Source organism: Equus caballus, chromosome 4 (assembly GCF_041296265.1).
Source record: "Equus caballus isolate H_3958 breed thoroughbred chromosome 4, TB-T2T, whole genome shotgun sequence".
NCBI classification, from domain to species: domain Eukaryota; kingdom Metazoa; phylum Chordata; class Mammalia; order Perissodactyla; family Equidae; genus Equus; species Equus caballus.
Genome location: NC_091687.1, coordinates 96,822,100 through 96,837,594, shown reverse-complemented (window position 1 = coordinate 96,837,594; position 15,495 = coordinate 96,822,100). Strand labels below are relative to the sequence as shown.

Below are 15,495 nucleotides of genomic sequence, written 5' to 3'. Positions count from 1 at the left end.
CTCAGAGCCTGGCTAATACTAGGGATTCTGGGAATATTTGCTAACTCAAGTGAGGTAAACAGCGACACAATTATTTGTTTAGTTAATATTTGTCAATGTGTCCTGCAGAAAAACACAATGCAGAGGTCGGTGTGTGTTCCGATCCCCTCATCGTAGGATTATTAAACATGCTAAATGATTAACTCAAAAGAGCTTTTGGCTTAATTTCACAATTTTAGGACATGGTTTGAGTAATTTCATATAGTCTAGTGCAGAATTTTGTTGTACAGTTGAGCATTTTACACCTGCCTTCATGTTAACTGATTTCTCTCTCCTGGAGCTATCCAAGAGGAGACTTTCTGTTTCTGTTTCTGTCAGGGCTAAAATGGGTGATCCTCCACACGGCTGTGTTTATAAGATGCATACTAGTTTTATAAGAAAATTCTCTAGGGGGAAAAATTACATACATTTCATCGTCTGCCAATTTAGTGATTTTGGGGTGGAGATTCTGTGTGGCTGCATTTTGCCACTAGAGGGAGGCATCAGCTATTTTCCCATTTCTAGGTGTATTTTTTTTCCCTGCTAGGTAAACCTGAAGTAGGGTTTCTCAATCTTAGCATTACTGACGTTTTGGGCCAAATAATGATTTGTTTGGGGCGGGGGGTGCGCTCTGTTTAGCAGCATTCTTGCCCTCTGTCTACTAGATGCTAGTTGTGGTAACCAAAGATGCCTTTAGTCACTGTCCGATGTTCCCTGGGTGGGTAGCGGGGGCAACATTGTTCCGGCCTGAGAACCACTGATCTATGAGGTCCTCATTAGAGCAGGAATCCTCAGACTTTTTGGTCTCAGGACCTCAGTTTACATGCACTCTTAAAATGTACTGAGGATCCCAAAGAGCTTCTTTTTATATGGATTGTAGCTATCATCCATATTTACCACGTTAAAAATAAAAACTGAGAAAAATTAAGTATTTATTGATTCATTTAAAAATAACAATACAGTCATGCATCGCTAATGACAGCAATACATTTTGAGAAATGCGTTTTTAGGCAATTTTGGCATTGTGCAAACATCATAGAGTGTACTCACACAAACCTAGATGGTATAGCCCACTACACACCCAGGTATGTGGTGCTAATCTTATGGGACCCCACTGCATATGCAGTTCGTCATTGACCGAAACGTTCTTATGTGGCACATGACTGTAAACTCATTACGCTAATGTAAATAACATTTTTATATAACTATATTTATATAACATATAGTTATATGCGTATAACTGTATATATGAATAACTATCAAAATAACTTTTCCAAAACAAAACAAAAAATTCATTGAGAGGAATGACACTGTTTTATATTTCTGCGAATCTCTTTAATCTATTGTGAAATCACACATCCTGTAGCCTCTGGAAAACTCCATTGTATACCTGTGAGAGAATGAAAATAAAAAGGTCAATTAATGTCTTAATATTATTATGAAAATAACTTTGACCTTGCTGGCTCCCTGAAAAGGTCTTGGACCACACTTTGACAACTATTTAAACAACAATAATTGAAAAAACTGACCTCCTATGGGTTTCTAACTCACTTTTTGACGTTGAGCTCATCAATTGTTTTGTGGGCACAGTTTTATTTGGGGATATTTTTTGAAGGAAGGACACTTTTTGTGACACCATTAAAAATGTAGGGTAGGGGCCAGCCCTGTGGCCGTGTAGTTAAGTTCGAGAGCTCCACTTCGGTGGCCCCGGGTTTCATCGGTTCGGATCCTGGGTGCAGACATGGGACTGCTCTTCAAGCCATGCTGAGGCGGCATCCCACATGCCACACCCAGAAGGACCCACAACTAAAAATAAATACACAACTATGTGCTGGGGGGCTTTGGGGAGAAAAAGGAAAAATAAAATCTTTTAAAAAAAAAATGTAGGGTAGGCAAGTTACGTTCCCTCTCTGTATTTCACAGTTTTTTCTTTTATGTGTAAGACCTGGAGCTGTATAAAGAAAATTTGAAGATCTCTTCCAGCTCTAAAGTTTTAATTCTGTGCTCTTGTTAGGGAGGACCAGGGTATAGAAAGCAGTGGTCAAGGAAGCATTTTGTTAACTTTAAACTTTTCCCTCTTAGCATTTCTATTGGAAATCATAGAGTCAATTTCCAGAAAATGACTTGTGATTTTAATCCCATCCGACGTATCTCCACGCCTTCATCTGTCATGATGCCAGCCAACTGTGTCTTCGCCACAAAATGGATTTGGTACTGGAGGAATGAATCTGACAAATGGGTTCAATACGGGGAGAAGGTGAGTACTCTTCCTCCTTGTGGAGGCTCTCATTTAAACTTGCCAACTTCAGAAAAAAACTGTTAATAAAATGTTTGCTGCCTATGTGCTTACCCGTGGAGAGTGCATGGAGTAGAGGAAATGGTGCTTTTTTACTTTATACACAGCAGTATTTGCATTTTTTTAGCATGCATGTACTCTGATTATAATCTTAAACAAAAACTTACATTAATTATTCTTAAGGAACTCCTTGAGACATGACTGAAGTGGAACCTTGACATAGCTTTCCATGTATCAGTACAGTCATGTGTTGCTTAATGATGGGGATATGTTCTGAGAACTGCGTCGTCAGGCGATTTTGTCATTATGCGAACATCATAGAGTCTACTGAACAGGAACAAAATTTGCCACCCCAAAATACGTCTCTTTAACACGATTATTTTAGGCTGTTTATTTTTAAGAAACATAAGACTCAGAATGTTTTTGTTATCTCTCCCTTGACTGCTTAAAAGGATTCAGATAAAGAAAACCTGTCTTGGGAAGCAAGCTATCACCTTAGCATGACATGAGCCAGGTAGTAGACAGGGAGGAACCTAGAAAACCCAGTTTGTTCGGCTCCCCTCTGTGTTCTTCTGTTTCTGTGTGGCTAAATAAACACTTGTTTTCCAAATGTTTTCTCTTTTTCTCCTACCTGTGAATTACTGTCCTTCCCTTTGAAGTCCCTGACTCTCCCCACCCCCAACATCTTTTGTGTTTAGCTGAGGATAATATTTAAGGTGAGGGCTTTGGCCATCTTGGCAAATTACTCAGTTTTCCTGGGTTTCTCCCATGTATACATGTTATTAAACTTTTGTTTGTTTTTCTCCTGTTAATGTATCTCATGTCAATTTAATTCTTAGATCAGCCAGAAGAACCTAGAAAGGCAGAGGATAATTTCTTCCTCCTCTATGGTAGCTATACAAACCTAGACGGTCTAGCCTACTACACACCTCGGCTATACGGTACTAATCTTTGGGACCACCGTTGTCTATGCGGTTCGTCACTGACTGCAGTGTCATTATGCAGCGCATGACTGTACATAAATGTACAGAGACTCCTGCTTCCAGCCAGAGAAGAAGGCAAGAATGAGAAGTCAGAAGACTGATGTAGATGGTCACTAGGATTCAGTCAGAGTCTGGATTCAGATGCCCTTGAAAGACTGGAACTAGAAGATTCTAGGCTCACCCACACAGGGACATAGTAATAGAGGATAGAAGTCTAGATAAGCAGAGCTTCTGTCTAGTGTCCCTTCCTCCCTTTGATTCATGGGATTACAGAGAGAGAGTGCCCTTAAGTAGATAATGAAATCAGAGTGTTGAGAAAGAGATTAACATGAAGAAGACAAGCCAGGGACATGGAATGCCAGCATGAGGTTCCATGCAGTTAGAAATCAATGGGATAGAAATTTATCTCCGAGCTGCCTAGTTGCCAAAGCAAACAAAGAAAACAGTCTATAACAAGATCTCCAGTGCCTCTGTGGGAAGAAGACAAAATTTACTCAGGAGAAGCACCACTTTTTCCTGTTAGAGAGGCCTGAGAAAACCATCTCCTATGGGACCACATAGAGGGGCCCGTGTATGCTGTGGTGAGCGAGGTCCTCAACAGCAGTCCTACCGTCGCGACAGTAGCACAGTGGTTTCCCAACTGTCTTAGCAACGGAGACATGTTATCAAACGATCTTTCACAGAATCTAAATGAGCAGATTCGGGTAAAGCAGAGCTGCCCTGTGGAAATAGGGTAGGGGCTCAGAGTCCAGTCTCTTGGTCCCTTTCCTCTTGGCTTTCTTCTCTCCCGCCGTGGCCTGTGGAGCCCCTCGGTGTGAAGGCTCCTGTGATGTTAAGCTTTGTACAGGTTCTTTTACGTTCAAGACAAGGATGTTGTCAAAGTGCAGTTCTATAAAAGTGACTCTGCGAGGTGTCTGTGGAAATAGAAATTATAAACTCAAATTGATTAGCCTTGGTTAAAATAAAAATAAACTATAGGTCTTGGTTCTTATGTCAAATACCTGCAATTTTCAGTAAGATAAGGAAAAAAGCTTGGAAAACATTTGCATTCTAGTGACATCAGGGTCCCAGAGACCAAAGAGAACTCTGAGTGGGGACTAGATGATATTTAAATTTACACAAGTTCCGTCACTTATGTTCCCTAGTAAAAACATCGGGAAACTTCCTGATAAAACTTCTTTAATGCAAAGTTCTCCCTTGGGACATTCAGTCTTTGTTAAACGCAAAATTCTAGACTGTATCTTTCAACCTGCAAACACATAAAATGTTGTTTTCATTTAATCTGCGGCGTGTGTCTATTATAAGAAATATTCTTGAAGATGTGAATAAACGCTGGCTGTTTCATATTAATTAGACCCATCATTCTATAAATTGATTTGGCTCTTGAGCTATTTAAAAAAAAAAAAGAAAGCAGAGGAAAAACAGACTCTAAGTTTAGGGTTTTCATTGCTGGCTATTCAAGCAAAATAAAAATGATGGTTCCAGGAGATGTGAGCCACCATCGTAACGAGCAGCCTGGTCTCCTTCACGGTTCCATGTGTTGTGGTCCATGTTTTCAGCTCTTCGGTGGCCTGGTTTGATCCAGTGTATAGGTTAGAATATTTAGAGAAAAGAGGCGACTGTATGGCCTTCAGAGAGGACCCTACAGGTTTTATTTCCTGTAACTGAATTTTTAATAAGAGTTAGGCAACTGAGCTTTCCAGGTTAGGAACCTCCCTATTAGGAACTAGGAGAACAGAAACTTTTACCAACAAAAGGTAGGTGCATATGCTTTGACAGTGAACTCTCTGGAAGGTAGAATTGATATATGGGAATTAAGGTGCTTAGCCAGGACCAGTATCTACATAGACGGTAGACACGGAGAGGACGTGGGCCTGGGAGAGGTGATAATTAAACAGCTGGGCAGTCAGGCAGCAGTGGGGCAGGACGGAGCCTGGTAGTCATGGGGTTTGCATCTGGCAGGCGGTGCAGCTCCAGACCCTTGGAGATGTTTACCAGCAGGTAGCGAAGCTCAGCAGCGGTGAAAGCTGGGGTCCAGGGGCGGGAGACCATGGCCTGAGAGAATTGCCCAAGGCAAGGGCAAGCCACAGCTCTAGAAAGCCGAGATCAAGGCAGTCACGTAGGCACAGGACGAAAGCCAAGCCCTCGTTGCTGAAACAGACATAAATTCAAGTCTTCTGGGAGGATAAAGGATTGAAGGCTCTGCCATTCATTTGTCCACTCAGAACTGGAGTCCAGTGTGAAGGCAGGGCCAGAGGAAGGCCTGAGTGAACTATGCTAGGCTGTCCGGATGCTCAGACACTGATTTAATGGCCTCGTTCTGTTCAGTCTGACAGCAGCTAGCCACATGTGACTATTTAATTTTAAGCTTAATTTAATTTAAATAAAATTAAGAATTCAGTTCCATGGTTGCACTAGTCACACTTTAAGTGCTCTGTGGTCATATATAGCTAGTGGCTACTATATAGGACAACACAGAGAACATTTCCATCATCACAGAAAGTTCTAGTGAATCGCAGTGGTCTAGACCCTGGAGCCTTGCTAGGCAAAGTCAGGTCCACAGACGAGCCGCATCAGCATCACCCGGGAGCTGTTCAAAATGCAGAATCTAAAACTCTTCCCCTGAATCATAGTCTGCATTTTAACAAGATGCCTGGGGGATTCACGCTCCTGTTAAAAGTTTGAAGGCTCTGGCCTTTGTAGATTCTTTCCAGCCGGGAACAGGGTTCTGCAGAGCTGAGCAGGCAGTTGATGGATACGAGGCTTCAGCTGCGGGAACGGGAGATGAGGGCAGAGATTTGAGTCGTCAAACTGGGGTGCCTCACCCCACCCTGTGCTCGCAGGGGTTTGCCCACTTTAGCTGCTCCTTGGGGTCTGAGGAAGGTGTATGGTTTACCAGCACATCATCTGATCATGGAAACAGTTTCCCACTGCCCACGCCAGAGGGCAGTCTCTTTTACAATCATGCTGACAGATAGTGTCCCAGCCGCTGTTGCAACAGTCTTCGTATTGTGACTTAATTGTTGGATGCTGTAATTCAGAAAGTTCTGCTAAAGATGGCCCTCTGGTCCCTTCCTCCCATTTGTCCTGGTTCTACCTCCTGAAATCTTCAAGTTTATCCCCACTTTACACTGTGCGCAAATATTCGAGTCCAGCTTTCCTGCCCCCACCATGTTCCTCTCTAGGCTAAAGGGACCTGGTTCAGGCTCTTCTCCACCCAGGGCCGTTTCCTTGGATGCTTTCGTTCTGGTGCCCTCCCCTTACATCCAGCAGGCATTTCCATTAGGGGGATGGGGTAGGGGCTGGGGGGGCGGTGTAGCTGAAAGCTGCAGAGTCTGGAATGTCATTAAAGGGACTGGGAGCCCCCTCCCACCACCAGCTGCCAGCAGGATTTTTTGTCATTAGCTCCTCCATTCTAGATCACAAGGAACAAGTATCTCCTCACCATTAATATTGGGAACCCATGCCGTTAGGGGCTTACATCCTGTCTGCCCTGGTCTGCACCCCTGCCATAGGATGGGGACAGTGGAATGGTGGCCTAGCCGGCCCCCTGGCTAGAATCAATAGACTTCCCTTTACCCACCCATTCTAATGTTCAGACCCTTCATATAGGCCTTGAGACCAGAGGTTCTATCTTTTCATTTGGGGATGTTCTTCCCCCCTTTCATTTTAGCCCCAGTCGGTGCAAATCCAGGTGCTTTTTCCATGTTGTTGACTGAGTGGAGGCTCGGTTAATTTTATTTGCTGGCTCAGGGCAGAGGAGAAGGAGTAGGTCCCTTGCGTTCGGATAGCAGGACACCTGTTGGCGCCTCACCTGCCTTCACCGCAGCTCTCAACTGTGCTTTCTCGTCAGGTGATAGGTGAAGAGAGCTGTGTGTTCTGTTTCATGCTGGAGTGTTGGATTCTGTTAGATAGCCAGTGTGGACATGATGTCTGTGCCATGGGTACAAGTGATCTGTACACTTGGGTCATATTTATGGAAGGTGTGAAGAGACTATTGCAAAGAGCTCTATTTTTCAGGCATCCGCCAAGCGTATGGTCAGTTTCTGCAGGAGACTGCTCTCTCCTAGCCCGGTGATGAAGAAGATGACAAAAGGCTGTGGGGTGACTCCAACCTGGAAGCCTGTACAATCTGGTTTGGGAGGCCAGATGTGTTTCTGTTCAAATGCCATGGCTGAAATAAAATTATATAAGATACAATGGTAGGGATTTCTTAAAAACCTCCCTTGAAGTCGTTACCTTTTTTTTTTCTTTCTGTAATTAGACAGACAATCAGGAAAGTTCGAGCATCGACTCTTCATACCTGGAGTCTTTCTTTCTCTGCTGTCCCAGAGGAGTGGTGCCGTTTCAGGCGGGTTCACGGAACTACGAGCTGAGTTTCCAAGGTAAGTTTTGCTTGGTTTGAATCCAGCACGCGATGTACTTGCGGGAATGGGAGCAGAGCAGATGTGTAAGCTACCCCCAGAATCAGGGTTCTTTTTAGCAAGGCAAGCAGTTCGGTGGTGTGGAAGCCAGTGGTGATCAGAAGACCCGTGCTCTAGAGCTTCGGCTCGGACACACAGTAGCTGTGCAACCCTGGGAACAGCACCCGGCCTCTCTAGGCCTCAGTTCCTTTGTCTGTAAAATGGGGGGACTGGACTAAGTGGTCTGTGGGGGTATGTCCAGCTCTGCTGTTCTAAGTTGCTGATTCTGGGTGGGCTGCTTCCCAGGCTGAGGCAGGATTTCCAGGTGCTGATGACTGCAACAGAGACCCCGGGCCTGTGGGTGCCTTCAGAATTTTAGAACTTTGCTGTTTCTTTTGGGCTTCATCATAGGTCAATGGTTTTATCCATCACATTGACCAAAGACTTTGCCTTCTGCCATGTTCATCTGAGCCACCATGGGAAAATCTTCTGGTTAGCTTCTACCAATCTGTCTGCTGTATTTAGTAAGAAATCAGGGTGGGAACTGCCCTCCCTCTGAATGTACCATCCCGTCAGCTATACCCCAGGATGCTCCCTGAATATGGTCAGATACTCGCCCTTTCAGGACCAGCTCTGTGAGTCTTTGGAAGTACTCATGTCCTTTACATTCCCAGGTGGCATCTGAGATTTGAGCCCTGTACCAATTACTGTGTTAAGTAACGTAGCTTTGAAGGACCATTATACTATTTTGGAAAGCAACCTGGTAATACATATCAAGAGTTATTAAAATATGATTTTTTTTTGAGGAAGATTAGCCCTGAGCTAAGATCTGCCACCAATCCTCCTCTTTTTGCTGAGGAAGACTGGCCCTGAGCTAACATCCGTGCCCATCTTCCTCTACTTTATATATGGGATGCCACCACAGCATGGCTTGACAAGCAGTGCGTAGGTCCTTACCCAGGATCCGAACCGGCAGACCCCGGACTGCCAAAGTGGAACATGCGAACTTAACCACTGCGCCACTGGGCAAGCCCCAAAATATAATTATTTTTTCATCCTCTCAGGAATAAGAAGAAAAAAAAGCTATGGGCATGAAGATATTTATTGCAGCCTTGTCTAGAGTACTTAAATAGAGGAATATTCTGTGGACCAGTAAGGTAGTGACTAAACAAATTAGGGTCTTAAATTTCAGAGGAGTATTGAGTAGTTGTTAAAAATTATGGTTATGAAAACAATATAGTGAAAGTGAAATTTGATATTATTAAATGAAAAAATCAGAACCCCAAATTTAAGTTTCTGAACTTTTCTGTTTGTGTTATCTTTAAAATGGAAAAGATTTTTAAAAAAATTTAATGTGCCTGAGAAGTGCAACAATGTATGCATGTGGACCAAGAATTCAAGGCAATAGAGAAGAATAAAAATCTCTTCTGTTGGGTGGTGAAATTAAAAATGACTTAAATTAAAACATTTTTTTCTTTGGTATTCTATTGTTTTGACAATTTTAAAGGGTGATGGAGAGATGAGAAGCAATGTACCTTGTTTATTTTGACCAATAATTTTGTTCACCTGGTTCATAGAAACTAGTTCAGAGCAGTTTGCAGTGTTCCAGACAATTTTTTTCTATTTCCTGTATTCTCTCATTCATTAAACTAGTATTGGCGTGCCAGCTGTGTGTCAGGCACTGTTCTAGGTGCTGGCAAACCAGGCAATTTCAGAAACTGATGACAGCTATGGGGCAAGGTGATGAAGCAGCGAGAGAATGGAGGAGTCATGGGAGAGCACCTACTGTTATCCGAGAGAGAAACTTTGGGAGACAGGGTGCAGCCCACGCACATGGGAAGGAGGGCGCTCCAGGAGAGGGCAGAGCTAGCACCAAGGCTGTGGGCAGCACACAGGCTTGAGGTTTCAAAGAACAATAAGAAGGTCTGTAAGAGATGAGAGCAGAGATAAAAAGCTGGATATTTATAAGCTGGAAACCACAAGGTTTTGAGCGGAGTCGTGGCATGGTCTGATTTGTTCTTTTTGTTGTTGTTTATTTTGTTTTGTTTTACAACAACTACAGTGAGGCATAATTGCTACACTAAGATACAGCCGTTCTAAGTGTACAGTTGGATGAGGCTGACAAATGCATGCGACTACTATCCTAATCAAGATACAGAACATTCCCATCAATCCAAAAAGCTTCCTCATGCCCATTTGCAGTCAGTCTCCCCCACCCCAACTGATTTGCTTTCAGTCATTACAGATTAGTTTTATCTATTGTAGAACTTCATATAAACAGAATCTTGCAGTATGTGCTCTGCATATGGCTGACTTCTTTCACTCAGAATAACGTTTTTTAGATTCATCTATGTTGTTGCACGTGTGGTGGTTCTTCCATTTTCGTTGCTGAGTAATATTCCATTGTAAGGATATCCTGTGGTTTGTTTATCCATTCACCTGTTGATGGATATTCAGGTTTTCAGTTTTTCGTTATTGTATATTAATGCTTCTAGGAACATTCAAATGCAAGTCCTTGTGTGGCTATGGGTTTTCATTTCTCTTGGGTAAATAGCAAGGAGTAGGATTGCTGAATCACATAGGCAGTGTGTATTTAACTTCATAAGAAACTGCTAAACTATTTTCCAAAGTGGTTGTGCCATTTTACGTTCTCACTAGCATGTATGATGATTTACTTTTTAAAGAAATCACTCTGGCTGCAGCTTGGACAGAAGTCTACAACATGCATGAATTGAAAGTGACATTTCACACTTAATATAGAAAAAAACTTTGGGGGCCGGCCCGGTGGCACAGCGGTTAAGTTCACACGTTCTGCTTCTTGGCGGCCCAGGGTTCACTGGTTTGGATCCTGGATGTGGACATGGCACCGCTTGGCAAAAGCCATGCTGTGGCAGGCGTCCCACATATAAAGTAGAGGAAGATGGTCACGGATGTTAGCTCAGGGCCAGCCTTCCTCAGCAAAAAGAGGAGGATTGGCAGTAGTTAGCTCAGGGCTAATCTTCCTCAAAAAAAAAAGAAAAAACTTTGAAGATGTAGCTACCACATTCCAACTGTAATCACTGATGCCTGGTTTCGGGCAGCTCACATGGATGGTGTCTTGTTATCTGGCTGCCCCAGCCCTCCTCTTTACCGTCTGACTTTGATTTCCAGATTAGACTAATTGCAGACTGTTCATTTACCTTTTTGTTTGCTGGGTCTTATAATAAGGGCAGTTGAAGGATTCAAGTTTTTATCATGAGCAATTTCCATCCAGAAGGATTTTCTCTGTTCATACATGTACACTTCAGTCATGAATATTTGCTGTGTTACTAGCTTCTGAAAAATAACAGTAAGTCATTTTCTGGGACTAATTCTTGATTCTTGTTTGTTTTCTTTTTTCCGTCTAAAGGGATGATTCAGACAAACACAGCTTCCAAGACCCAAAAGGATGTTGTCAGAAGGCCGGCGTTTGTCTCTCACCGGGATGTGGAGCGGATTAAAAGTGGGCTAGAGTAAGTGTTCTGAGGCACTGCTTGCTGGCAGATGTTTGAGATGTTCATGCATTGATCTCATCGAGTGGCTCATGGATCTGGATCCTGTTTTCTTGAAATGTTCCTGCTTGTGTGACAGTGCAGTTTCCTTTTGCATTATCTATGAGTAAGGTACTTATTAAGCAGCACAGTGTGACTGCAAGAATTCTAGAGCAGGAAATCTGGCTTTTCCTCTAACTCCCAGGGGACTTGGGGCAAGTTTCTTAAATACCCTGGGCCTCAGCTTCTTCCACTGTGAGTGGCTGGCTTAATGGAGTTTCTTTGGAAAATAATCAAATGTACAGTTGCTGGGTTTTAGTTTTGCTGTGGGTTCTTCTGTGTATCTTTAGTTTTGCTGAGTGGCTTTCTAGAGGGTGGAGGTTGAGAAAGAGATGGAGAGAAACAAGGGACGAGGTAGCTGGCCGAGCAAGGGCTTTGGAGAAAGATAAAGTGGATGGAAGGGGGTTTGTAAAGGAAATTTTGCTGTGGGGGATTCACTGTAACTCTCCTGTGTCTGCTCATGAAACTCAGTAAAATCTACTTTGTTCGTGAACATTTTTGGAGTTGGATTTTTTTTTCTGGGTGATGTGTGGTTACGTAAAACAGACTTCAAGACAGGTGCAACATCAAGGTGTTCTAATTAGCTTCTTTCAGTTGTAAGAATTAAGGTATTTCATGAGAAAGGGAAGTTACTAAAAGGATGAACGTGGTGTCATAAGGAAAACAACATTTTGTAAGAAGCCAAGGACGGGAACTGAGCTCTCTCAGGGCCCCAGGAATGGGCGTCGGTTCCAATTCTGCTTCAGAGCCTGAGCAACCTGGGGTCTTGGATCTTTACCTGTGACCAGGTTCACGGCCCAGACTCTGGATCTGCATCCCTACTTCAGATTCTGCCTGCTACTCATTAGCTGTGTGGATTTGGACAAATGAATCACTCTGCAACCCCTCATCTATAAAATGGGCCAGGGGCTGGCCCCGTGGCCTACTGGTTAAGTTGAATGCCCTCTGCTTCAGCGGCCTGGGTTTTGTCCCCAGGTGTGGACCTACACCAATTGTCAGCGGTCATGCTGTGGCAGTGACCCACATACAAAATAGAGCAAGATTGGCACAGATGTTAGCTAGGGGCAAATCTTCCTCAGCAAAATAAAATAAAATAAAATAAGATGGACTTAATACTGGCACATTCATCAAGGTTGCTTGATGAATACATTCAAGACCCTTGGAAGAGTGGCCAGCACATCAGGGTGTTCAGTAAACGTTAGCAGCTTTTCTTCTTATTTTTATTCTCCTGCTATTAATAGACTCAGTGACCATATCTATATCTATACCTATATATCTGTATCTACAGATCTCCTAATACTTTGGCTAACGCTTGACAGTTTTAACCTCAGAATTCCAATCTTCGTATCCATTCAGCATTACCTCCTGCCATTACTGCCTAATTTTCTCTGAATTCCTTAATTCAAACTCCCTAGAATTAACCAGATTGGCTTAGCCATCTAAGATCCCTTCCAGTCCTTTTAATATTCAGATTAATAAAGTAAACGTATGGCTGGGTTGGGGGGTCAAGTTCATGCCCCATGGAGCTTACATCCTGGTGGATGAGACAATCTGAGTAACTGTTTCAGTTAGTGCTAAGTGTTAGGTGAGGGGGAAAGGCAGAGCAGGAGGACGGGATGGGGGTACCATTTTCACTGAGGCAACTAACGAGATCATTGTAGCTACTTATTCATTCAAATGATTCTGGCAGAATGTCTCAACAAAATTTTGTTTAAACTGCGTTTCCTTAAAGCAACCTGTAATTCTGACTTTTTAATAATTCTTATACTCCCATTGAGTCTTAACCAGTGAGCCCATACTTTGTTGCTTTGCTGGACAGCAGAAACTGTCCAGACTGTGTACCTTCTTGACTTTGAGCTGGATGGTTCTTTCTGTGCACATATATTTACAAAGGAAGAAATTGGTTTGTGGCATTTCCAAATATCTCATGGAGTCAGTCCATTGTCACAATAATTTACATATGTCACAGTTGGCTTATGCTTTTCCATTTGCTCTGCCCCTTCTCCAGGAACATTCTTCCCCACCACTCCTATGAATCCGGCATCTTTCGTGGCCCAGCTCAAATGCCACTTTTCCCATACAAACCTTCCTTGAGACTGTCCTCCAATCCTCTCCTTAGTCCTCCAGTAACACTTTGTAAGTCTCTTATGGTACTTACCCCATTCCACCTTGTAATACAGTATTTGTGTAACCATCTTCCCTAGGACAGCCCTCCACCCACTTCCCTCCCTTCCACAATTATCAGCTCCTCAAAGCTTTTGAAATGTTTTGCATGATGAATGGTATCGAGTCATACTAAATAGGTAGATAAGTGAGTAAATGAATAAAATGAACTGAGAAACCATGGTAGTGGGAGGTCATGATGAAAACCAGCTTTAAGCCTGCTCTTACTAGCCCAGAGGAAACCCACTGGCTTTCAGATGGAGTAAGAGCCGTGAGTATACGCTGGGCAGTCTGAAGAGAAAGGAACTATAGCATACTTCACTGTTGGTGGGCACCTTAACACGTATTAATTTAATCTGCTCTGCACTATACACATCCAGTATGGAAATCTGAGCTTAAAATACAGATAAATTGGGGCCAATCTCTCTCATTCCAAAAGAATTTTCATTTTACAAAAGAGGGTCTTTAAAGAGTTTTTTCCTTAAAGCATTTTTTAAATTTAATTTTTTCATTATGGAAAATTTCAAACTTAAACAAACTAGAGAAAATTGTACAACAAACCCTTATGTACTTGTTAGTTGGGGGGGGTCATGTAGAGAACCCCAAAATGTATGGTTACCCTGAAATATAGTTCATACAGAAAAGACAGGATTCTTTCCCCGTACCCCTAATATACTCAAATGTTTATCATTTGACAAAGAAGTGTAAGACAGGGGCCGGCCCCGTGGCCGAGTGGTTAAGTTCGTGCACTCCACTTCGGCAGCCCAGGGTGTTGCCAGTTTTGATCCTGGGCACAGACTTGGCACTGCTCATCAAGCCATGCTGAGGCAGCATCCCACATACCACAACTAGAAGGACCCACAACTGAAATATACAACTATGTACCAGGGGGTTTTGGGGAGAAAAAGGAAAAATAAAATCTTTAAAAAAAAAAGTGTAAGACATACTTAATGCTAACATATTAGGACTTTGAAGGTTGAACATAAATATCAAAAAGAATCAATGCTTTTACATTTTATAAGTGAATGGGAAAATAGCATTTAATTAGTTTGCCTTAGTATGAATAATTACTGTGTTTTATAAAAGCATGATTACTGGTACATCTATACCAGGAATATGCAGGGATGTAGTCCAAAGAAAAATTCCAAGAAAAAATTCTCTGAGAAATCTTGGCTCAGTGGCTGGAAGTTAAGGACAGAAAGTCACTTGGGCACATGGACCAGGGAGCCAAGTGAATTCTTACTCTCTCTTATTTGTAGCCACCAACTGGCGCAGACCCGATCAGAGCCTTTAACCTCAACATCTCTTCATCAGTCGGACATGGGTTTCCCACCCTTGAATGGATATGAGGTACTTGCTTTTTACTTTTTTGGTGGGTGAATTGTTTAAAGGTGGGAAAAAAATACTTCACTACAAAGTAGTGTATTTGAGTGAATGAATGAATGAATTGCTTCCGCAAAACTCTTGAATCAAGATTCAAAGGCAGACATCTAAATGGTGATCGTGTCACTTTCCCAGAGAACAACTACTCTCAACAGGGCACCTCATTGTTTCCAGAGTCCAGCCACACGTGATCCTCACAACAACCCTGTGAGATCTATATTAGATTCTCTACTTACAGACGAGAAAAGTGGAACTCAGAGACTTGTCCATTAATTGGAGTTAAAAAAGCAGATTTCTATGGGAGTCAAACAAATTGTGGTTCACCTCGTCACCTGGCCTGGTTGGGGCGAGACTTCCTAAGTGGTTTAGCTTCCGCGTCGTGCTCTAGCTTTGGGGGCAGGCCGCTCTGCTTGGGCTCCTTGGGCACGTTCCAGTGCTTCTGCCCCTGCACTGGCTTTGTGCAAGGAGCTCGCTGGGTCACACCTTGGGGGACCTGCCTTTCCCTTTAGGCAAAATGCTTTGTTTGCCTTTCCTCGGCCTGAACAGATGGGACCAGTGCCATCTAGTTCATTACTGGAATGAACTGCCAGGTGTACAAGCTCTAAACCAGCTTATTCCACCTGCTGTCGGAGGCCTGGTGAGGATACTCCATAGCATAGGGGGCCACACATGTGGAAAGC

At 43.0% G+C, this 15,495-nt stretch overlaps 1 protein-coding gene across 2 annotated transcripts in view; it reads left to right on the top strand.

Moving 5' to 3' along the window:
* The window catches only part of ZC3HAV1 (zinc finger CCCH-type containing, antiviral 1), a 57,127-nt gene that overhangs the window by 28,558 nt on the left and 13,074 nt on the right, over positions 1-15,495 (top strand). For both annotated transcript variants that reach the window (XM_005609440.4, XM_070265943.1), the window contains 4 exons: positions 2,101-2,275; positions 7,562-7,682; positions 11,089-11,191; positions 14,692-14,782. In XM_005609440.4, the coding sequence (XP_005609497.2) occupies positions 2,101-2,275; positions 7,562-7,682; positions 11,089-11,191; positions 14,692-14,782 (490 nt within the window). The remainder of the gene's footprint in view (positions 1-2,100; positions 2,276-7,561; positions 7,683-11,088; positions 11,192-14,691; positions 14,783-15,495) is intronic.